The sequence below is a fragment of the Chaetodon trifascialis genome, chromosome 7 (genome assembly GCF_039877785.1).
Source record: "Chaetodon trifascialis isolate fChaTrf1 chromosome 7, fChaTrf1.hap1, whole genome shotgun sequence".
In the NCBI taxonomy this organism is placed as follows: Eukaryota; Metazoa; Chordata; class Actinopteri; order Chaetodontiformes; family Chaetodontidae; genus Chaetodon; species Chaetodon trifascialis.
Genome location: NC_092062.1, coordinates 6,491,804 through 6,515,485, shown reverse-complemented (window position 1 = coordinate 6,515,485; position 23,682 = coordinate 6,491,804). Strand labels below are relative to the sequence as shown.

At 41.4% G+C, this 23,682-nt stretch overlaps 3 protein-coding genes across 6 annotated transcripts; 2 read left to right on the top strand and 1 right to left on the bottom strand.

The window, feature by feature from the left end:
* The first annotated feature begins 4,571 nt into the window (after positions 1–4,571).
* On the top strand, positions 4,572–18,783 carry zdhhc3a (zinc finger DHHC-type palmitoyltransferase 3a). Of its 3 annotated transcripts, none has more exons than XM_070966025.1 (7): positions 4,572–4,785; positions 6,067–6,499; positions 6,733–6,857; positions 7,151–7,247; positions 7,559–7,640; positions 9,407–9,537; positions 17,587–18,783. In XM_070966025.1, the coding sequence occupies exons 2-7, from the start codon at positions 6,158–6,160 to the stop codon at positions 17,791–17,793; spliced, it is 984 nt and encodes a 327-aa protein (XP_070822126.1). In that variant the 5' UTR covers positions 4,572–4,785; positions 6,067–6,157; the 3' UTR covers positions 17,794–18,783. The 3 variants fall into 3 exon arrangements, with proteins under 3 accessions (XP_070822126.1, XP_070822127.1, XP_070822128.1); XM_070966026.1 differs by lacking the exon at positions 17,587–18,783 and adding an exon at positions 11,736–14,662 and having other exon boundaries at positions 4,590–4,785; XM_070966027.1 differs by lacking the exon at positions 9,407–9,537 and having other exon boundaries at positions 4,590–4,785; positions 17,587–18,728.
* tmem42a (transmembrane protein 42a) lies at positions 17,678–20,469 on the bottom strand. 2 transcript variants are annotated; one of them, XR_011602338.1, is made up of 4 exons: positions 20,282–20,469; positions 19,565–19,711; positions 18,927–19,425; positions 17,678–17,806 (listed from the first exon to the last, which is right to left on the bottom strand). XR_011602338.1 is itself a non-coding variant. In XM_070966028.1 (3 exons), exons 1-3 carry the CDS (start codon positions 20,441–20,443, stop codon positions 19,282–19,284), a joined length of 453 nt encoding a protein of 150 aa, XP_070822129.1. In that variant the 5' UTR covers positions 20,444–20,469; the 3' UTR covers positions 18,849–19,281. The 2 variants fall into 2 exon arrangements, 1 of the variants encoding a protein (XP_070822129.1); XM_070966028.1 differs by lacking the exon at positions 17,678–17,806 and having other exon boundaries at positions 18,849–19,425.
* Positions 20,470–20,817: 348 nt separating this feature from the next.
* Positions 20,818–23,329, top strand: kiaa1143 (KIAA1143 ortholog). The gene is made up of 4 exons (XM_070967396.1): positions 20,818–21,014; positions 21,384–21,534; positions 21,757–22,217; positions 22,271–23,329. Exons 1-3 carry the CDS (start codon positions 20,901–20,903, stop codon positions 21,972–21,974), a joined length of 483 nt encoding a protein of 160 aa, XP_070823497.1. The 5' UTR covers positions 20,818–20,900; the 3' UTR covers positions 21,975–22,217; positions 22,271–23,329.
* The last annotated feature ends 353 nt before the right edge of the window (positions 23,330–23,682 follow it).

Sequence of the window (23,682 nt, the reverse complement as noted above, 5' to 3'; positions counted from 1 at the left end):
CCTCAACTCTGTGAAGAGATCCGGTGCATCCTGAGATTCGGACTTGCTCAGACGTGCTTCAGTGAGGCCTAATGACAGAGCGACAATGAAAAACCTGCTTAATTTGTTTGATTTGTTTTTACTTGTTTGTTTTTAATATGACCTTGACAGAGACAGACAAAATCACATATAGCTAATGTATTTATCTATTCAAATAACAAACAAACAAACAAACAAACAAACAAAAAAACTGCAGGATTGCAGGTACGAGGCCCCCTAGTGGTGCGAGGCCCTGTGCGGTTGCACAGTTCGCACAGTCCATGCGACGGCTCTGCCTGTATGTGTATATTGTGTAATATTGTGTATATGCAGGCCTACATATTCAGGAGCCCTTTTGCAAGATTCTAGTTTTAGAACAAGTCAGTTTGAAACAGCACCTGAAGATGTTTCAACCCAACTCATGCAGCTAACATTAGCTTAATTAGCTACCCACAAATCTGCTGGCAACAGTTGCCAGCAAAACTGAAAGTCACTGGTTAGAAATGAGAAGCTGCTGATGTCTTCCTCTGTCTGAAATCAAGACCCAGTGCTTCAAAACCTACTAATGTTGAGGGTAGATCTTTTAATATTGTAAACTGCAAAAGTGCCTTGCATCAGCTGTTCTTTAGCAAGGAGTTGAGTGCCAGCAGAAATCAATGAAGGTAACAAATGTAACACATGAAAAATAATTTTCTGTTGCAGCATTACTTCTCATAATGACAGCCTATTCCTAAGGTGCGGTTTTTCAAACAGAGAAATCAAGGCCTCTTTCACATAATCATACTGTGATATCAATCTATGATTAAATCATTTCACACTTAAAATGAAATGAATGTCCAAGCAATGGTGGACAGAAACTTCTTCTGTAAAGTAAATTTTTATCATTGATCAAGCCAGCCTCATCCTTTTTTCTCTTCCAAGTCCTTTTGAGAGAAGACCTGACCTTCTGAAAATAGCTCCACTGGGGTGATGTGCTGAGAGAGAGGCATTACAGATATGGCAGTGTGAGTGAAAACGTGAGCAGAGTATATCCTTGTATGGGAGGTTAGATTGGAAGGCTGAGAGACAGGTAGCGAGGGACAAATGCACAAAAAGGTGGAGGTAGCCAGGCAGAGACAGCAGCAGAAATGAGAGTCATAATGGAGGCATGTGTCAGGAGGAGGTGGAAGGCAAACAGGGTCAGAAAGGGGAAAAGAGTATGATCTTTGGTGAGTCACCACCAAGGCATCTTGATTCATTAGATGTACACTCTGCCTCCACCCCCAATGCCTCCTTCACCTTGGATCCCTGCATGTCCAGAGTTTACACAGCTCTCACTTGAGTTAAGCTGCCATTCCATATGTAACATCACAGGTAAATGCAAAACACCCATTGGTATGTGATATTTTGCACCTTTGCTTGTCTGAGTGGATTATATGGAAACCTACAGACCAAAAGATGTTGTAAAGGTTCTTCTTGGCAGGGGATATAACAAACATATGCTCAGTTTCTCTAATTTGATATGCATTCAGAGAACAAAGATGACACCTGGCTCATCCAGGCAATGGAACCAAAATCACAATTGATTTCTGTTAGTGCCATGGGGTACAGGAATTTAGTTTGTTTAAGGTAGTGCCAGTGCATTTCAACATCTCATATTATATTACACACACACACACACACACACACACACACACACACACACACACACACACACACACACAACATAAAGACATGTTATTCAGTGTATGAGGAATGGACGACACAAATCAGACAGCCGACAGTATGTCAAATCATGCTATAATTAATGAAAAGATATACTAAACTAGAAACTAGGACATAATGTGTTGAATATAAACTGTACAATGACAGTGCCTCAGTTATATACTGTATATTAGTACTAGGTGCTTTTAACATTTTTAGTTCATTTAGGAAAAAAAGTAACATGTTTGGCTGCTTTCAAGTCTGTACATGAGTAACGTGCTGCAGCTGGGTCATATGAAATAAGTGGATACACTGAGTACTGCTTTCAAGGGAAAATCAACTTTACACATCTTCTGGTACAATCAAGGAATTTCAGTATATAATCACACGTTAGATTTCCACATACTGTGTTAATGGCATATTATGGAAGGAATAGTTCATAGAGTACACAGAATCTGAGAATGTACATACTAACAACTTGCGTTAAGGGTAAAGCTGGTAACACTGTGGGACCTATTTTTGTTATTGTCAGTAAAGACAATGTTCTTGAGGCTAAAGTAAAGTGAGGCTTCGGCTTTACTGATATAAGCTTTTGAGCCAGCAGTTGATATCTGCCATTTTCATAGGGTGGGAAAGCCTCTGAAGTATCTTTTAGGCCAGAGCATGACATTACACTCTGCACTGAAACAAACAGGATTTCTTTCTATGATAGCTTTATATGGTGACTATTCAGGCCATATTTGGAAGGATATTAAGTAAGAAATCAGGAGTACTTTGTAAGAGATTGAACAAATCTTTGGAGAATATTTCAGAAGTGCACTTGAAAGACTCTGTGAGACCATCCTAATGCTTCTTCATAAGAAACTGATTATTGTAAGAGCACTTATTTGAATCAGCCCGCTGATCTTAATTGGTCAGTGGAACTTCCAAGAGGAAAACTATTTGGACAAGAGGGAATACGCAGACGAGGACCACTCTATGATAGAAATTTGACAAGATGCAATTCAGTATAATTTAATGGGGATTTGATGTTTGGTACAGATATTTCTTATTTCCTGCAGACAGAACATTCTGATTAAGCTGAAGTTCCCATTGAACTCCTGTACGGGTGAAAGGTGAATCCAGCTTTATGCAGATGATGTTGAAAATAAGAAGATAACTAAAATTAGATTTTTAGAAAAATTGATACATACAAATAAAATAGATATGCAGGTCCGTAATTCATATGCTGGACTGTCAAAGCTATGTAATAGAGGCTGACACTGTGTCATGGGGTTGTAAAGAAATGCTCTTTCTAATGGAAACTGACAGTCAGGTCTGTCTTTTTATTTCCACTTGTTGTGATGAGAGAAATGTGTTTCAGCACATCATTGGGGACCAAAGCTGAGAACATCTATTCATAGCTGTGTGTATAAGTCCATTTGAATCAGGATGAATTAAACCATTTCTGACCTGAGTAATCCAGTGCAGGCACAGCTGCAAGGCGATGATGAAGAATAATTACTTTGTGTGAAACCTCAGACCTAACAGCAAAGGTATTACAGTCAGTAATCTTGTTAAACATGCACACCACCTTAGGTTAACATTTCATTACATACTTAAATCTCAGCATGTAATACGCTGTTGTGTGGAAGGGGGGACACAGACTGAATGTTCTTCATATGTTTATTAAATTGTGCTGTAACTACATTTTCTTCACACGATGTGTTTAGAAAATGTTTTTCCCAAGGCCTTGGATTTTATGTTTGGCAGAAGAGGAGATTTTCTATTTTCCTCAAGGCAGATTTAAGAATCCTTATGAAGACTCCTACACGAGATTCCACTCTCTATACTCTTTCCAAATTTCACTGTTACATGACAACTTTATGTTGACAGAGCCTATACTGAAGGTGTGGTACTCTGCCTTAATATTTTTCAGTACAAATGCTGTATATGAATATGAATATGCTGTCAATCTCGAACCACAGCAACACGAGACGTAATCATTGTAGGCTGCTGTGAGCAATGAGTCATACAGCCATGCAGGAACAGTCGTCTGGATGGTGCTGCCCTCTAGTGTTGACTATGAAGTCTAAGAAGTCTGGAGTAAACCACTAAGGTGACGGGTTGGTCATGACTCTGACCACTGGTTTTTTATTGTGTATTCATCAGTACATTTGCGGTGTCATTACCAGTCCATATGCGATTGGAGTGAAGCAGATATGGACTTTTACATGGCTCAGCATTCATAATTTCCCTAATATGAAGCATACATCAAGAAAATCACCACAACAGAGGAGATGTTTCTGAATGCCCCAAAATGCTCCCTCAGTATACTTTTTCTTTTTTATAAAACTCGTACGTTCTTGGATAACCTGGCCAAATAATCTCCATGACCATCTGGCATATAAACATTATTATTATTATTATTATTTTTAACGTTTTTTATGTTTAATATTCAAACATATGAAATGAATGAAGCAATACATACCACCTCATGTGATTCCTCACAGGATTCTTCAACTTCGTGATAAATGTTTTAGAGATAAAATCTGATAATTGATACAATATATGATGTAATACAGATAATTCAAGCTTTATTGTATATACACCCCACGCCGGGGAAATGTAGTTGTTACTGACAGCAAGAATAAAAAGGAGACGTGTAAAAAGAACACATAGACAATAAAAACGATCCAAAGTAAAATCAACTAAATATATGTACATTATATACAAGAAGTGTATAAATATAATATTGCCTGAAAATACACCGTCCCGGTACCTTTAACATATCGATTGACAGATCTGGAAATGGGTGTGTCTGGACATGTCCTCTGACGCGAAAAGGCTTGAAACCTTTCTGGTGATCTCATTGGCTCGGTTCCTGCGTCATGACGTATGTTGTTGGTGGAGGGGTAGAGGCAGCGCATCGAAAGGGAGCTACCAGCCCGCAGCACTAGTGAGAGCGTTCGAGGGATGTCCGTGTTCCAATAAGGTTCAGCGGGGTATAATGATAATTAAGCAAAAGAGAGGACAGACAGACGTTCCCGGGCTTCTTCCGCTTTACAGCTTAAGGGAAGGACACTGACAGGAATGTACACACAGGTTAGTAAATGGTCATTCTTAAACGTTAGCTAAGCGACTAGCGTAAGCTAAAATGGACTGACATTAGCTAATGTAACTATGTCGGCTCGTGTTAGAGTCAGTCAGGTTTCAATAACGTTAGCCGACCTTATAGGCCTATGAACTTCTTAACCCAACAGAAAGCAGCCTTAGGCCGGTATTACTGATATGACATTACTACCCGCTACATTATTACCTTACCTGGCTAAAGATAACGCTGCTAGCTTGTTTACCTAGCAGTGAGATAGAAACTTTCATCCACTGAACAGGGTGAGCTGGAAACCAGTGACCTACATTTTTGCCAGAAAAGGCAATCATTCCTCACTTTTTAAATCGCACGTGTCATCGCTGTTCAGGTAACATTAACTTAAATGAGTTAGTCTCGTAGGGTTACCGAAGTAGTCATTTTTGTGGCTGCGCTTGGTAGGGATGAATAGAGACACTGGGTCACAGTTCAGTGACCTGTGAGTGGCCTCTCCATTCACACAGTGATGTCTCATACAGCTCCAGGTGGTGTGACACTGCAGAGGCTCCCTGCTGTGTTTGACCTCTCACAGATTCACCGTCACAGAGCTGAAAGCCCGGCTATCACCTCCGGCCTCTTATCGTGAGGTGTCAGTATTCGGATTGTATTAGTACTTTGATTGATTAATTTCACATGTAAAATTTTGAGAGATGCAGATGTATGAAAAGAACATTTATACTATATATGTATATGTATTTCATTTGTCCATTTACACAGACCTGTGTTACTATAGAGCAGCAATGTTCTGTTGCAGTTAGTATTTCCCTGTGGAAATGCTTTTGTCCTCATAAACAACTATTCTAGGTCACTACTTCATTTCAGTTGTGGCACTTTTCACGTTCAAAGCTCACAATTAATTGCAGTTCATTGTTCCAAGTGATGCTTATGGTCCAGGCACATGGCTCTAGGCTGCTCACTGCTGTTTTTGACCAAAGAGTGACAGACTAACTAGAGCCTCAGTGATTGTTTGGTTGACAGAAAATTAATTGGCAACAATTTTGATAGTCAGTTGATTGTTTTGAATATATTTTTAAGCAAAAATACGAAAAATATCTAGTTCATATCTAGTTTCCTTAGTCTTCAGTGGTTGTAAATGGGATTTTAAGGGTGTTTGAACTGTTGGTTGGGTAAAAAAGGACATTTGAAGAGTCACTTTAGGTTCTGGGAAACTGGGATGGACTTATACATATGTAGAGAACCAAACCTTTGACTTGCCTCCTTGTCCTCCTCTCCTCCAGCATGCAGTGACTGAGACTGAAGCCTGAAGGCTCAGCAGGTCTGGTGGCAGCAGCAGCAGCAGCAGCAGCAGGCATCTAGCGTAGATGAAGGATGAAGAGCCCGGTGCACCGATGCAGGGATGTGGAGCATGGGCGTGGACAGGGTGGGGCCACGGCAGGAACCAACTGCCTACAGGCCGAGCAGCGCATCCCTATCTCCAAAGACGTCATCACTTCTTCTTCTGCCTCCGCCATGTGGTTCATCAGGGACGCCTGTGGCATCGTGTGCGCTGTCATCACCTGGCTGCTGGTGTTTTATGCAGAGTTTGTGGTGTTGTTTGTGATGCTGCTGCCTTCCAAGAATCTGACGTACAGCATTGTGAACGGGACCCTGTTCAACACCCTGGCCTTCCTTGCCCTTGCCTCACACCTCAGGGCCATGTGCACCGACCCAGTAAGTGGCTTGTTTGGTGTTATTTGTACACACAAACTGGACAGGCTGTCATGCTATAACTCTCAGTGTTATAGAATTTAGGGTCTTCATCCTTTATAATCCAGATTAATGGAACCAAATTTTCATAAAGTTCTAAAAACATTTTTAGCCTCAGGCTACTTGTCTCATTATGATAATTAATGAGCTGCAAATTACGCTGAAGTCATCTACTGTGTGATCATGTGTCTTGTTAGGGGGCGGTGCCAAAAGGGAATGCTACTAAGGAATACATAGAAAGCCTTCAGCTGAAACCAGGGCAGGTGGTCTACAAATGTCCCAAATGCTGCAGCATCAAGCCTGACCGAGCACACCACTGCAGGTAGGGCAAAAAGGACATGAAATTCTCACTGCTGCGTTGGCATTATCAAACCCAATCCCACACTTAACAGCTGCAGTGTTTTGGTGCACTGAAGAAGTCAGACTGTTATCATAAATTCTGACTTGGTTAATGTGTCAAATAGAAATTCTCAGAAAGTAGTGCTCTTCACTTTCTACGCATGTTATCTTTGTGCAGTGTTATTGTTGTGCGTGCCTTGGAGGGTTGAAATAGTATTTGTTTCGTTGTGATCTATTCCCTTTCCCTTTACACTTAACTTGCTGTCTCTCTCACAGTGTTTGCAAACGCTGCATACGGAAGATGGACCACCACTGCCCCTGGGTCAATAACTGTGTTGGGGAGAACAACCAAAAGTACTTTGTGCTTTTCACGGTAAGTTCACTGTAAGAGTGAGTCTCCCATAATGTGGGCTGATCCAACCTTTTAGCTAAATTACAAACTGAAGAAGGTTGCCAAAGACCAGTGCTCAGCCTTTGATTAAAAAAAGAAAAAAGAAAATGCCATTAGATTGTAGCTACCTTTGAGGTCACGGTTTTACCTGGATGTTTTGATGGTGTGCAGTAATATGTCGTTACTGTTTCAATGTGTTATAGATGAGAAGGATTCCTCAGTAAATACCACTCTGCCTAGGTTAGTGTATGTTTTGAATGGTTCTTCATATATTTATATTTTTTTAAACCTAGATGTACATTGCACTCATCTCTCTCCACGCTCTGGTCATGGTGGTCTTCCATTTCCTCAACTGCTTTGAAGATGATTGGACAAGTGAGTGTTTTTTTTGTTTGTTTTTTGAGAAAACCCTTTCTTCAAGTCCCCAAAAGTGGAGATCTAAAGCGACAAACTTCCTTTGAAGTGTTTTTAATAGGGTGAGCATTTTCTATCAGTAAAATAACAGTATGTTATGCTTCTTTTAATATAGATTTTAAACATTTATAAATGCATTTGTATATAGCCAGTTTGTATTTTTGTCAACATTGCTTAATTTTTCTTTATACTATTTTCATTCATATGTTTTTGAAAAACAAGTGTTTACGTCATGCTAATGAAGCAAATTGAAATGGATAAAATTAATAAACACAGAGAATCATCATAGAAAAGTGCCCCCGCCACCAGTCACCTTCATTTCCCAGGCCATGTTAAATGGAATGAAGCTGTATGTCATCAAATGACCAGTATGTGTTTATTTGATTGTTTTTGAGTTCTGAGCTCTGTGGCACAACAGCATAAGCTCCATCAGACATTGACTGCACAGGCAATACTTATGAGTATTTGTATTTCGCCCCTTTGGACCGTTTACAAAATACAAGCAATGATTAAAAATGGAATATGTAATTAATAATCAGAGGGACTTTCCCTTTGACCTTACAGCACTGTGGTAATGCTATAGTATTTTCCCTTAGGTTCCCTCCACAGCTATCAAAAATACAGTACTCACAGGTATGAATTCAGTTTTGTGTAAACATTTACATTCCTGCTGATGTCGGGATGCTTCCTTTTCCTGCTGCACTTTGAAAGAACCGGGTTGCATAGCACACCGAGAACCTTCATGAGTTGCTTGTGGTCAGCACATCAGCAGACTGAGGGACGCGCTCGGTCGGCATTCACACCACGTTTTCATTATTGTGTCTCGTGGTAATGTGCAACAAACATTCAGAGGCCTTTACACTCCCTGAACCTGTTCCGTTTGTGATCCTGTTTGCAACGTGCCACACTGTGCGTTGGACTTCTTTCAATGTGTCAGTCACATTTACATTTTGCTCAGTTAAAGCTGAGGCACGGACGCATCAAAGCAGTCTACAGGACCGACATTGAATGACGGGTTACAGGGTAAGACAGAGAATCATGACTTGCATTCTCTCAAACAATGTTTTCATTTCATAATGAGAATTTGTGTCTGGAAAAAACTAATAGAAATTGTGGTTGAATATGGAAACAAAATCTCATAAAGCTGTGACCTCAGACTTGCCTGACATTACATTTGCATTGTAATTGACAGTTTGATTTAGTGGCCTTACTCTGAGCCCTACATTCAAAAGGCAAGAGACATTTGGTTTATAGTTTCAAAGTTCCAAGAAAAAAAATGTAAGTGGTTGGAAACTTACATACCTGTACCCCACCCTGCTGTCCACAGCTGCCCTCTCAGGGCAGTGGTTCTGAAACAGTTCATCAGCTTTATTAAATAACCTGGTCTTGACTTCAGTTCTGAGATGGTGACTGATTGCCTGGCATTTCCAGAGGGCTTCAGTAGTATTCAAGGCTTTTCTGCAGCCAGCATCTGGCTGTTTAAGAATCCAACCTTAACCTCCCAATCCTGAACACTCTGTAGCCTTCCTCGTTTCCTAAAACACCCTCAGCAGGTGACAGACGGTCATGCCTGTTGAAAGTGTTGCTTCAGCACTTCCTCACTGTAGTGGCCCAGACGAGCTGCCAGTAGAATGCATTATCTTTCATTGTAGTGTGTAGCAGCTCTTCATATAGCCCTCTTTTTTTGCCCCTTCACCTCTCTTCCTCCATGTCCCTTCATCCCCCAGAGTGCAGTTCCTTCTCTCCTCCAGCAACAGTCATCCTCCTCATACTCCTGTGCTTTGAGGGTCTCCTCTTCCTCATCTTCACCTCTGTGATGTTCGGCACCCAAGTCCACTCCATCTGTACCGACGAGACCGTAAGTGATCCATTTAGCGACCAGCAACCCCCTCCCTTCCTCTTATGTCACGGCTTCCTTCTGCTGTTCTCCCTGTTGCTTTTTGACATGAGCATCTTTGACCACCTACCTCTAATCCAAACTGTTAACGGTGAACAAGTGACTTCTCTCATTCTGCAGCCTGATGTAGAATAAAGTGCAGCAAATTCCCTGCAAGTCTTTACTTTGTCTGAAAACATTGTCTGAGTAGTGAGTAACTGCCAAAAAGAAAGAAACTTCAGCACTGAGTGTAGGGCTGCATCAGTTATTGAACAATTATTTTCATTGTTGATTAATTTGTCAATTATTTTCTAAATTAATGTTTGGTCTATAAAAAGTCAGAAAATGGTGAAAAATTTTGATCAGTGTTTCCCAAAGCCCAAGATGACGTCCTCAAATGTCTTGTTTTGTCTACAAAAGATATTCAGTTTACTGTCATCGAGGAGGAAAGAAACCAGAGAATATCCACATTTAAAAAGCTGGAATTAGGGAATTAAAAAAAATTTACTCAAACTGCTTAATCGATTATTAAAATAGCTGGTGATGAATTTAATACTTAACAACTAATGGATTAATCATTGCTGCTCTAATTCAGTGCTTTCAGGTAAATTTGTGGTGCCTCTGGAGCATTCACAATGCAGATGGTAAGATGGTAAGAACAGTTCTGCAGAGTAGGAAAGTGTTACGGGTGTGGATGGACGCACCGCAGTGGATGTGAAATCACATTTCAGCCAAATCGATGGTCTCCAGCTAAAAATAAGAAGCTGCTTCTGTCTGCCCCTATCTAATATCAAGGATCCTTTACATACTTTTAAGGATTTTTCATGACAAATCTGCCACTGATGTCAGTGTAAACTTGGTACTTCCTGCTTTCGGATTCAAACCTTGACAGGCTTAGCAACAGTAACGAATGCCCCCTTTCATACAGGAGACTGAACTCTGCTGAACACACATTCAGTGCGTCTTTGAGTTGGACCCCTTCATACGAGACAGCCTTCACAGGTTTATCTCTGGCTGTCACTTCACTCTGCAGTATGGTTCCATAAAGCACACACCAACCAGAATATAGTATAGAAGTTCAATTTCTATTTCACCTCCCTCTAACTGTTCATACATGCACCCTCGCTCTTTTTCTTGTCCAGATGTGCAAGCTTTGTATGTCTCTCTCAGTCTTTCTTTGACAAGTTGGTTAAAATAAATATCCGTACTTCTTGGACATGTCGGGTCATCAAAGCCAAACAATGCCTGATCCAGGTCTGAAGGAGGGCCAGCTGATCCACGTCGAGCAATTCAGATAGACCGCACACGAGGGCTTGACCTGTGTGTTACTGTGTCAGTTTAACAGTAATCTGAGTGTAAGGGCTTAGCAAGTATTCAGTTCAGCCTCTTCCAGGTTTTTCCATTCTTTGCCTACCAAGCCATTTAGGCCTCAGCTGTTTCCCTCATTTTGGCAGTTATCTCAAAAACACAGTCTCATCCCAATATGAAAAAAACAAGATGCCCCTAACCAAAATATGAAACACTTTGGAACCTGCTGTCACTCCCAGTCAGATTTCCAATTATAATGTTTTTACATCAGTCATGTTTGACAGAAACAGTCAAGCAGGTCTCAGTTGAGTTAAGTGCAAGGGGGGCTTACTTTATCTTGGCAAAGCTTGAACAATCTGCTCATGAAACCACTGAGTGTTTACGTTTTGCTGCAGCCTCAGAGGCAGTGGTGAGTGTTTGAAAGATGCCAGTGTGTTTTTAGAGGAAGGTAGATTTGTCCATGTATCAGTGGAAGAAGGAATCAGTATCCCCTCTGTGTAGTTTGGTGCCATCCTAAAATCATTCTCTTGGTGTGCCTGTGTATCAGAGCTCGCCAAACCAAACCCCTTTTCCTGCTTTGAACTTCTTTTTGTCTGCAACTCAGGGTCAGGTATATGGGAGGCATTTGATCTTTTCATCAAGGAGACACATAGGGGACTACACAGAGGGACAGGCAACAGGACACGAGCAGCTACATTATGCTTGTAGATCACAAGAAATACAGGAGAAACCGCTCGCGATTTTTTTCCTTTCTTTCTTTTTTTAATATTTAGTGGGTGTTTTTTTTTAATCAGTATTTGGAAATTGTTTTGTGATTACTGACTGGGTCACAAAAGTCCACCAACTGAAGTTTGGTTGTCTCTCATTTTCAGGGCATAGAGCAGTTGAAAAAGGAAGAGAGAAGATGGGCTAAAAAAACTAAATGGATGAACATGAGGGCGGTATTTGGACACCCTTTCTCCTTTTTGTGGTTTAGTCCCTTCTCTACCCCTGACCACGGGAAGGCTGAGACTTACCAGTATGTGGTGTGAGAGCGCAGCACAAGGAACGAGGCGGCCGGGTCAAAACTAAAGTGGGAAGCCCTGCCCACTGTGCCCAGTGCTGAACATGACTTACACTGTATTGCCCACGCTAGTTATGGACAGCTTTCCATCTGCTTTTTGTGTTGCCAACTAAGTGCGCTATCCATTTATTTTTGTGTTGCCTTGAGCGAGTGGAGTTGCAGAGAAAAAGAAAACACTTTGAGTTTGTGAATCCTATTTGCAAACACTGTGAATGTGTTTTTTCTGAGCTGTTTCTGTTTCTGTTGTTGTATCAGAAGCCTTCTCTTTTCTTGCTCTGTGTTTACTCTTGCTTTCCCGTTTGGGTCATTTCAGCTTCATTCCAGAAAAACACATTTTCTCACTTATCCCTAGTGGTGTCTGGCCATGCTGGCAGTTTTAATTTTAGGTGTTGAGGTTTTCAGGAAGCCAGTACAGTGAAGAGAATAGAATTTAATTCAGGGCTGCCACTAACAGTTATTTTCATTATCGATAAATCTGCCAAATGTTTTCTTTATTAAGCTCTAAAATGCCAGGATAGAAAAAGAATGCCCATCACATGTCCAGACCCCAAGTTTTTTTGTTTATTCAGCCAACAGTCCAAATCCCAAAGACATTCAATTTACTATCACAGGAGACCAAGAAAACCACCAAATATTCACATTAGATGAGCTGGAACCTCTGAAATGTAGCTTCCAATGAATTTCTGTTGATTGACTAATCACTGAATCGACTGTGTTACAGCTCTAATTTCACATGTGATCAAAATTGAAAATGACATTAGAGAAACTCAGCGGAAGAAATAATATTTTGGTTACTGAGGGTGATTCACAGACCTTGCTGTCATTGGGTTTCATTCGGCGGCTCTTTGGTAGATGGTAAGAATATGTTTTACAGTGAGATCTGTTGATTATTCCAAGACATTGTTTCTGGATATACAGTGTGCTGAATTTCAGGTGAAGGTTCCTGCATGGCTACACACTGCTAGAGGCAAGTGTAGAAGTGTCTTTTGTATTTGATGCGAATTGAACCTTTGAATCTTCCTCGTCAGACAGTAATCAGCATTGTGTTCCAGATGTGGACAAAACAGAGCTTTTAAATAGGTCCAAACTAGAAAGGATGAATTAAGTAACAGCAGGTTCAGTCTCTACAAACAGATTCCATGATCCTTTTAAATGCTGCCAAATACATCACGTAAAGGAACACTTTGCCATCATTACTGTGGATTTGTGGGCAGTTATGATTGTGAAAATATTCTAAATGCACCCTGTTGGTTTTCTGCTAAAAGTCAAGGCTTCTTACACCTATTCTACATTTAGAAATGCACTGATCCCATTTTTTTCCTCTTGATTACAATTCTGATGCATCAACTCAGGGCATCTGCCATTCCTAGTGTAATACCAGTGCTCTGTTTTTCCCTTATTTAAAACCTGTACACCACACTGTGAGGAAGTCTAAGCTGCACTCCTACTGACAGGGCCCAGTATTTATTGTAAACACTGAGTGCTGAGATTATCAAATCACTTTGATATTATTGGTGGGTAAATTGATGGGTGGTGTTCAAGCTCTCCACAGCTCACCTGTGACTCACAGGTCAAGTCGACAATATCTCACCACAGAAGGAAACAAGTGGTCCTTTAAAGTGCTGTATTTGAGCTTCACATGACAGACCAAAAAAGTCACACTGCAGTTTAATCATGTGTTTTAAATGACTTGAATAGCTACATGTTGCCCAAGTGTGGAACATTCTCCCTGATTCCTCTCTGATACATGCTTGACATGAACAAAGCCTTTGCTGGGGGACAGAGATGTTTTTTTTTTCTTTAAAAGCCAGGAAGTTTCTGTTTGCTCCACCAAACAGAATAAATCCAGATTCAGAATGCCAGCTTTTTTTTGGTCTTGGCAGGTTTTGCCGAAACATCCTTTCAATGCTCAGTGAGGGAATGAAATGGTTACATGTCAGCCAGCCTCAGCTTGTCTGTCGGCAGTAACACACGGCTGTTTGAATGTTGTCAGGGTTAACAGAGTCAACATCCATATTGTAACATGCTTATTCTCCTGTTTTTGAGGAAAGGTTTGACCACCCACAGTGACACCAACGCTGAACACTTGCCAGTGAAAGAGCCCCTGTGCTCTCAGCCCATGTGGTGTTTTGATGTTGTGAGCGTGTGCCAAATCCAATGATTTCCACAACGACGTGATTATTCGGGAAAGCTTTTAAATGAAATTCCTCAAAAAAATGATGCTGGCTTAGCTTTGAAATTGTCTTTGCTGGAGAAAAGGCATTAAATCCTGTGTAGACTCAAAGGGAAACACTGTATGGAAATGTATAACACTGCATACATGTTATGATGCAGCAGAAGGATGTTAGCTGGACTGTATTTCTGCACTATTCCAGATTACTTCAAAGCGGTTAACAAAGTATTAACTTTCATCATGTACTAAAAAAGCTAATTCGCACTTTGTATTTCTCATTTAAGACTCTTCTGTGTGAACTGCTCTGTTCTACAGTGTGCATTTTATTCCTCTATTCTTTGTTTACATGATATTGTATGCATCCTTTGTTATCTGAATGCATGGTTTAAGTGAAGGCTAGTTTAGTGATGTATGTGAAACACTGCTGGTATGAAGGTGCCAAGCCTCGCTGGTGAGAGTGATGCTGGAGATGATTTGTTTTTTACAGAAATTCTTTCTAAATATTCTGAAGATATTTCAGCACATGCGCAGAGAATAAATACTTCTCAGTTGCAATGCAAAAACTGTGTTTGTTTGCCTTTTTGAATGTATTTATTTCCCTCTGATTGTGTGTGTGTGGGGTGCTATTAGGACCAAATATGGGCTCTGCCTTTGTACTTTCTCTGTTCGGATATCGCTGTAGAGGTCTCTACTTTCTCTGCATACAGTCTTCTCGCTCCCTGCATTGTTAAAAATGTTCACTCTGTCCTTGTCTTTCATTCTTTTCCCACTTTACTGCCTGTAACCTGCCTCTCTCCCATGCAATGTTTTCTCCACACTCATGCATTTGCTTTGGTTGATGACTCATTCTGCCAAAGCCTTTCTGAAGCAGACAACTCTTTAGAATTTCCAGGAGAGGTAAGCTTGTAACAGAGGTGACATTAGCTGTCCCATCAAGCTTAAAACATCACGAGCATGCAGATTTCAATCTGAAGGCCAGTGTGCACTTCATGTCTTGTTTTTTGACGTTTCAGATTCAACCAAACATTATGAATGAATGAGTGAGTTCCATGTGTGACCAGATGCATGCTCTGTTTTGACCGTTTGACATGTGTTCTTCTTCCACAGGGGTTCTTCTTGATTTTTTTTAAATGCATGTGAGTCATTCTGTACAGTGTTTTATAACATTTTGGGCATGTTTCTGAGAAAACAAATGAATCAGAAAGCATTTAAATGATAGCCGTTAAGTGTTTAACTCAACCCTCACGCTCCTTATGTACAATGAAAGAGTTGTTGGTTACTGTGACCACTCCTGTCCAAAACTCACCGTGAAGCCATGGACAAAAGTCCACTGTGCAACAAAACGCAGCACAGAGACAGCTCTGTCGAGGCTTGTGCAGATAGACCAAGGTGAAATAGCTTACAGGTTTGTCTGTGGCCTTTGACACCAGGGCTCCTCTTACTTATCCAAAGGGATGTTTTTTGTATCTACTGATGTACCCGTGCTCCTTTAACTTGTGGGGTGCCTCAGGGGTCACCTGATGCATTCATTTGGTTGTGTTTTATCATTGCTACACTGATGATACACAACTCTACTTATGTGTTAGCCCGGTGACCTTTCAGATTTAACTGCTTTGCTCAAGTGTCAGGTTGAGATTAGCAGTAATCCCCCAATATCTCAGTTCATTGGCCTTGAACAGAAAATCCTCTGCCAAAAACCCAAGCGTCACTTTTGTCTACCAGCTGATATTTGATGAACATGTCAAGACAGTTGTTCAGTCCCGCTGCATTCACCTGAGGAATATTGTAAAAACATGTCCACTGCTTTCTGTCCAGCAGTTGGAAATGGTTATCCATCCATGCTCCCACTGTTGTGATGATCTTTATTCCTGCCTAAACCAAGACGCTGTTACCTGGGTTACAGTTAGTCCAAAACTCTACAGCAAAACCACTCACTGAGACCTATCAGTCTCATCCCGGTTCTGATGTCATTTCACTGGCGTCCGTTTAAATTCAGGATGCTCCTCCTCATCTGTCAGGCTTTGAACAATCGTGCTCCAGAGTATATTAGTGAACTAATAATGCTGTTTACCTCTGCGAGGCCCCTCAGGTCCTCTGAACAAGGCCGGCTAGTAGTACCTCAGGGACTGAGGGTACTGTGCAGGCTGTCCTGGGTCCCAGGCTGTGGAACAATTTCCTCCTGGGAGTCAAATCAGCAGACTGGATACTTTAGGTCACAGCTGAACACCAATCTTTTCTGTAAGCCGTTTTGTGTTTGAGCCATTGTGATGTTTTCTCTATTGTAGTGTTTATGTTGACTGATCCTTGTCCTGTTAACTTTTTATCCTTTTGTAAAACATTTTGTAATCTAGGTTTTGAAAAGTGTTCTATAGATTAAATTTTACTGAATAAAAATCTTATTTATCAAGGCAAGGCAAGGCAAGGCAAATTTATTTGTATAGCACAATTCATACACTAGGCAATTCAAAGTGCTTTACAGAAGCATAAAAATACATTAAAATCATACATTTCAAAGAAAGAATGAGAGTAAAAGAGATTATAAAAATAAAAATAAAATGCAATTAAAGGAAAATTAAAAACAGAAGCCAGTAAAAGACAATAATTTAGCATTTAGAATGATTAAAAGCATTGAGCAAATACATTTACTTTTACACATGCATTATCAATGCATGTGTATCAGCAGGCCAACCCTGCTGGAGTACACATTGATAAACAGATTGAGAATTCGAACAATAATTACAGATTGATTATTTTATTGGTTTCAGTAGTTTTAATAGTCAGTCAAATTTCAAATAAAATGTAACAGGCCTTGTATTTTTCGAAGTCACATTTTTTTCAATAAATTCCCTCTCTGTGTTTGCTTGCTGGGCCGGGGCAGACCACCGTTTGCTGCTGGTGTTGTATCAGAGTCTCCCAACTTGATCGATTTATTTCCCCTGAACCTCATCCTGACCAGACCTGAGCACTAACCTCAACCAGTCATCTCTGTAGCATCAAACCATTAACATGAACCTAAATGAAATTCACCTTAAACTTATCCCAGTCAGGAAAGGCTGTTTGAAAGTGAGCAGGATAAACGTAGGCAGTAAACCCACAGCTGACTGCCAGAAAGAAGAAAACCCTCTCACTTTCTGAGACGTTTAATCTCTTACAGTGTAGTCACACTAGGGAGGGATTGTTTGATGGCGAGTGTGGACAGGAGGAAGGATTACAGTGACCAATAACTCCTTCAGCATACATACGGCCAGTGAGTGTTCTATTAAGATAGACTTGAAAAAATCTGAACCCGTCCTTTAAACGAAACCTGAGGGCTTTTTGTCAGGATACCTTTCTGTCTGAGAAACAAGAGCGAAATCATAGTGTTGTCGCAGTTTTACTCATCACCTCTGTGTCTGTGATTGATGGTGCATGTAGAAAGCCACAGACCTCCAGTCCTTTTTGGTTTGGCTCCTTTCACCTCAGACCCTCCTTGTTGTGTCTTCTCCAGGGAATCGAGCGTCTGAAGGGGGAGACGGGGAAGTGGGGGAAGGTGCCGTGTTGGGAGGCCATGCAGGTGGCTTTCGGTGGCCCGTTCTCTCTGTCCTGGTGCAGCCCCTTTGCAGGGCTGAGCTGCAAGAAGAGCGCCCAGGAGCATGTTACCATTCCACAGGGGGAGATCATCGAGGAGGACGTCATAGAGATACCACTCGAGTAGCGCTGCCTGCAGCCTGGAAGACATTTTTTTCTTAGCCTGGCAGCTCTTCTCTATAAGCAGATAAAGGTCTCGTTAGAAGACTATTTCAGGGCTTTCTGAATAGTGAGAACCCACTTGGAATTAGAATTTTTATTTATATTTTTTTTATCTAAGACTTCGTCCACGTGACTTTCTCTCCCACTGTCACTGCAGCCATTTGCAGGGTGCACAGGGCTCTAAGCTTAGATTATGTCAATACATTTACCAAACTTTAGCACCTTGGCCCTTTATAATCTGCGATTGCACATACAGTAAGATGAAGTCTAATAGCAAGTGGAAGTGATCTTTCACTATGTAACTCATGCTGCCAAACCTGCAGTATTCTCCTGAAATTATTAAAAGTAGCTGTGGAGCTGGAGGGACTCAGAGCTCCTGTTAGCGCGACCAAAGTGTTTCTGGCTGGAGGTGAGAAGATGATGGATTTTACTGCGTCTCACTGAGCTCTCAGGCAAACACCACTAACAGTAGCAGTAATGTGACACATGAAGCATGAGCAGTCTGCTTTTAACCACTTAGCTGTCTCTGATGCCTTTTGTGAGGGTTTGAATTCACCGTGTGCCTTATCTGTCCTGACAAGCAAACGTTTCAGCGTGACAGCGTGGGGAAAAACACTTTGTATGATTAACTGTTCGGCTCATCTGTCTCATTCTGTGTCTGTGGTTACCATTTTCATCTTTGTGACTGTCTTGTACATGTGGAAAACAGACGGTAACTGACTTTGTGTGGAAGGGGTTTTTGTGTTGAGTAAGCTGTTGGATAAGGGCTTTTACTGTTCGATGGGTGCTGGTTGTCATGGGAACACTCATGTTTTATCATGTTTACATTATTTGAACCAACTGTTTTGTCATTTTGTGGCTTCCATTATTAAATTCTAAAATCAATGGAAATGTTTCATTATCTGTGAGCTGTACTCTTTAAGATTTTAACTGTTAATAATCATCAAAGAAACTGATTGAGTGATCATTTATTTTTACAAAGTGACCTGCAGTTTTACATGGCATACAAAATGTACATTGTTGTACATCGTACATTGCCCTGAATTGAGTCTGACATTCGTAGTTACTTAGAACACCAATTTAGATGGCTTGACTCACCTCAGTACAAAAATACTCCAGCACCTGTGTGTCCATCCAGAGTCTTTTGATACTCCATCCAAACATTCCTGAAAACAGCTCCAAGTCGCATCATCTTAATTCTGTGAGTTGGTAAACAATATGTACATCAAAGAAATAATATGGAACTCATCATGACCACTTTCAGCATTTCTGATTCCTGATGCCTTGAATGAAGCTGGTACAACACAGTCTGCTGTTTAAATTGCACTTAAGACAAGATGAGCAACATTTCCCCTTTAAGTGCCTGAGATGTTCCACGATGTGTCTCCAAAGAGTCCTGCCACAGGCTGCTGTGACTGGGGAGCAGTGGCTGCCTGCTTGTGATGAGCCAAAGCTACGTTTCTTTTTTGTCCTCGTCCTGTGGGAGCGCCTGAGGTGAGGATCCATGAAGCACCAGCAGTCCACACAGAGTGAGAGAGATGCCCACCCACCACAGAGCTGCGTGGGTCTCTCCAAAAATCACCCTCCCCAGGACGGCCTGGACACACAAACAGACTCATTGTAGCACAAAGACACAACAGCAGTGTGAATGCTTCCACTGAAACTTTAGCTTCCAAGTACATGTCTTTCCACAGACTTGATGAAAGACGCATCGTAGGGGAATGTTGAGAGCTTACGGAGGAGATGAAGTTGGATGCAGTGGTAGTGACGGTGGCCCTGGCTGAGGAGGAGCAGTGTCGAAGAGCCTTGGAAAAGAAGGTCCACATGACAGCATTACAGATGAACAGCAGGCCTCCACACAGCAGCCGCAGGGGGACGTGGAGCTGCGCGCACACACACACACACACACACACACACACACACACACACACACACACACACACACACACACACACACAGATGTAATAAGAAAGCAGCAGGGCTACACATGGTTAACAAATCTAAGGACAAAGCAAGGATTTATTTTCATTCTGCACAATACAATGAAACCAAGTGACAAGTTTAAGTACAACTATTTATTTCCAACATGTTCCTAAAATGACTTTCACAAAACATGAACCATGCAATTTCAAAGTAAAAAATTACACATCAGAACAGTGCCCCCCCAGTCATTTCCGGTCCGGACCTCACACCTGACTGCGGACAGTCCGTCTTACCTTGGACTACTTTATATTTCATATTTCTGTGAGAGCTTATCCTCAGTGCGGAAGTAGCTTCTGGCTTCACAGTTTTCATACATTCTTTGTACGTGAACACTGGCCCGAGAGGAAACGACACAAAGAACCACAAAAAGGGAACTTGCAAAACTTCGACCAGGTACCAAGCGAAAGGACAAAGATATGACAAAGAGACACACACAGAGGAAAATCTAAGTATATTGACATTAGTCTCACCCAGTCACAGGCTCGAATTCCACCGTGTGCTTCAGTCCAGCTGCTGAGCCCTGACTCACACATGTCTCTCAGGTAGTCTGCACCGAGAGACAGCTTGGCTGACAAGGAGGCAGCGGCCCCCAAAAACCCCGCAACCAACGCGTAAAAAGACCCTGAAATCATATCTGAAGAGAATAGAGCACATTACTGTTCAGGAGTCTTCCACTGACAGCAGCGTCAGTTCTAAATTGAAGGATATGGATCGAGGTGTAAAGTTTCAAAATAATACGCCCTGGAAAAATCCTGAAGTGCTTAAAGACGCCACATCATTATAGTTACTCCCAAAAATACCTGGTGGAAATTAGCTTACCTATTCTTCAATTTTCGGTGATTCTTTTATTTATTTCTTTTGCCTTCAATTAATTACCGGATTTTATTTTGAAAGCAAAATCGTTTTTACGATCACATTCTCGCTATCTTGACATCGATTTCATCCATCCCCCAATCACAGTCGCTCCTGAAGTCATGTGACTCTCGGCGGCACATCTTAATGACGTATATTTTGGTGAAACCCTGTGCTTATCGAGAATCAGTTTAGGCCTGTAATTCATGTGAGTTTATTTTGTATTGCTCGTTTGCAATGAACAAAAATAAGGCCAGCGGCGTATCATGGGTGAAACCAGCCGAGCCGTCCTTTCTGAAGAAGTTTAAAAGCGATGTTGGTTACAAAGAAGGACCGACTGTTGACACCAAGGTAAGTGGTGGTTTGGCTCGTCGTGTAAGCTAGCAGCCCCGACCCCGTCAACGTTAGCTCATTTGAGTGTATGACATATTAGCAATAAGCATTAAACCGTATCTGTTTCACCAGCTACGTGTGATATTGTATTGAGCTTTAGTGACCGTCTGCTGATGAAATAATTCACTATCACTGAAACAAGCTTCAATCTCCGCATAAAGCCGTTCATTCAGATCACATAACACCCTTTTTCCCTTAACTACTCTCAAGGGGAGGGGGTGTCGATGCTCATCCAGTGCGGACAACGGAGCCGTATTAAACGCCCTTACCTCTCTAATAGCCTGCGTGTGTGGTCAAACTTTTGTCTGCCTTGTATTCCGCGCTCAGCGCCAGGTGATGCCAACACTGGACGATGACAGCGGGAGTGATCGAGAGGATGAGTTACCTCAGGTTGTGGTCCTAAAAGATGGAGATCTGACCGCAGAGGAGGTGAAGAAGGTCAAGGATGAAGCACGCGGTGGAGATGGCGCAGAGAAAGGTAAGACTGAATGAGCCATCTGCTCATGTCTAGAGGACCGTTTATTTCACTTGACATAGGGGACGGTGCAGTCCGGGTAAATGTTTTAATCGCATCACTGCTGATAAACTTTGGCTCACTGAGATCATTTTTGCACAAATGTAACTGTGTTGTGTCAAGTCGAGCATCTGAAATGAAAACCGCAGCCTTTTCATTGAATCCTTTGCACCGTCTTGTCCACAGATGATGAGCCTCCTCCTGACGGTAAAATCCTGTTCAAGAAACCAGCCAAGCGCTCCTCATCAGACAAATTCCAGGGCATCACCGCCAGCTCCAGCAAAAAGAAGAAGAGTGATGGAGAGGAGAAGGAGAAGAAAGAGAAAGAGGTGAAGTCTGGGAAGCAAGTCAAAAATAACAGCCTTCTGTCATTTGGAGGGGATGAGGAGGAAGAGGAGGACTGAAGGTCTGTGACAGGAGGAATCATAATGACATTTACACATTGACGGTAACGTGTTTCATAATGGGAGCAGGGTGGTCGCTCTGGATTTCTTCCACAGTGTGCAGCCTATTCACTCTAGCTTTTTTAAAGGACAGTGCCAGTGTTTTGCATGTCTTAGCCCTGACTACAAATAGTCCGTACTCGATTTTACCGATGACTGTTCCATTCATTTCAGCGCACTGTAGAAGTCAACGTGCAGAGATCAGTGATGATCATCACAATGAACATCCTGATTCTTTTTTTTTTTTTTTGTCTGAGTTCACTTATGGTTGTATAGAAATACAGTTGCCTGATATCAGACAGAGCTTTCAGCTTTGTTTCCATCTTACCATTGTCATCATCATCTCATAACATCGTCTCTGGCCTCCATGCTGTTTTCTGCTGTTCCCTGTTTTCCAGCATGTTGTGATTCTGTGTGTCGTTTTTCCATTAAACATATGAAAACATGGGCAGTGAAACAGAGTTTTGAAGTCAGAGTGCACATTGTCCAGAGATTTCTGCAGTCAAACACAGGAGTGAGGCTGAAGCTGTTTGAAGGTGCTCCTCTAAACATTTGGTCGCCACATAAACTATGCAACTTCTGGCAACACCAGGTGCAAAATACGGTTGATTATTGGTGATGAAACCAATGGTTTGGATTTTTTTTGCCTAATTTTACACTGAACAGTCGTCAATCACTCGAATGTTTGAAATTAGTTCAGCTACTGTTAAAAACTGTCAGGAACAGGAAAAAAGTTTTTCCTTCTTTTTACATTTGATGAATATGTTCAATTAGAAATCTCTTGTGATGGAATCCAGACTCAGATTTTGTCCTGTGTTCTTGGTGCCTTCCACTTCAGGAAACTGTAATCTTTTCCATCAAAATCTGAACCTTAAGACCACAGTTCAGGTCACTGACCCCCCTAGTTCCAGTGGCTTCTGGTGCCTGGACACTGCCACAGACTCTTCACCTCCTGATATATGGACTCAGAACTCATTTGAAGGTGAAACACCTGCCTGTCATACATTTTAAGATCCTTTTGTTGCTTTGTGTGTGAATCCCCAACTCGGGTTCATTCGTATCTCTATGCTGTTGTCAGAACTGTCATGTGTTAGTGTGGATGTGCTCGCTGTAGAATTTTGAATACATTCAATGATGTGTTGGATGTATGAATATATATTTTAGCTTCGGCGAAGGAGCTATTAATGTTTTATGTACAAACGATGCATTCTTGTCAATGCAGGTGGTGCAATTTTAAAATTTGGGATTTGTTTTTATGTTGTGCATTTTTAGAGAATGGTTAACATTTGAAATATAAAACATTAAATCAGCTGTACAACATCCTCTATTGTGAGCTCATTGTTTTCACTGTGTGTGTGTGCGCGCGCGTGTGCGTGAGAGACAGATGAGATTCCAATCGGTCTATGCTGTCTTTTGTGTTTAGCACTAACAGGCAAATGTTAGCATGCTGCTAGGATATTTTCCCACAGGCTGATCCACAGAATGAAATTAGTAACTACCAAATGGAGCATAAACATCTGTGGCAGGCAAACATTTCAGATCACCTGTCACCATGGCAGAAAGAGTTTTTATTCTTTTTAAAAAAGCTATTAAGAATAATCAGGAAATTAATCTCAATCTCATATTTTAAATCACACATTAGCTGCACACGTAGTCAAGGAACTAATCA

Coding starts and splice junctions, on each gene's coding strand:
- zdhhc3a (XM_070966025.1), top strand. CDS start 6,158: ATGAAGAGCCCGGTGCACCGATGCAGGGATGTGGAGCATGGGCGTGGA. Junction 7,248..7,558: donor AGTACTTTGTGCTTTTCACG/GTAAGTTCACTG, acceptor TTTTAAACCTAG/ATGTACATTGCACTCATCTC. Junction 9,538..17,586: donor CCATCTGTACCGACGAGACC/GTAAGTGATCCA, acceptor TGTCTTCTCCAG/GGAATCGAGCGTCTGAAGGG.
- tmem42a (XM_070966028.1), bottom strand. CDS start 20,443: ATGATTTCAGGGTCTTTTTACGCGTTGGTTGCGGGGTTTTTGGGGGCC. Junction 19,712..20,281: donor GAATTCGAGCCTGTGACTGG/GTGAGACTAATG, acceptor GTGTGCGCGCAG/CTCCACGTCCCCCTGCGGCT. Junction 19,426..19,564: donor CATCCAACTTCATCTCCTCC/GTAAGCTCTCAA, acceptor TTGTGTGTCCAG/GCCGTCCTGGGGAGGGTGAT.
- kiaa1143 (XM_070967396.1), top strand. CDS start 20,901: ATGAACAAAAATAAGGCCAGCGGCGTATCATGGGTGAAACCAGCCGAG. Junction 21,015..21,383: donor GACCGACTGTTGACACCAAG/GTAAGTGGTGGT, acceptor TTCCGCGCTCAG/CGCCAGGTGATGCCAACACT. Junction 21,535..21,756: donor TGGAGATGGCGCAGAGAAAG/GTAAGACTGAAT, acceptor TCTTGTCCACAG/ATGATGAGCCTCCTCCTGAC.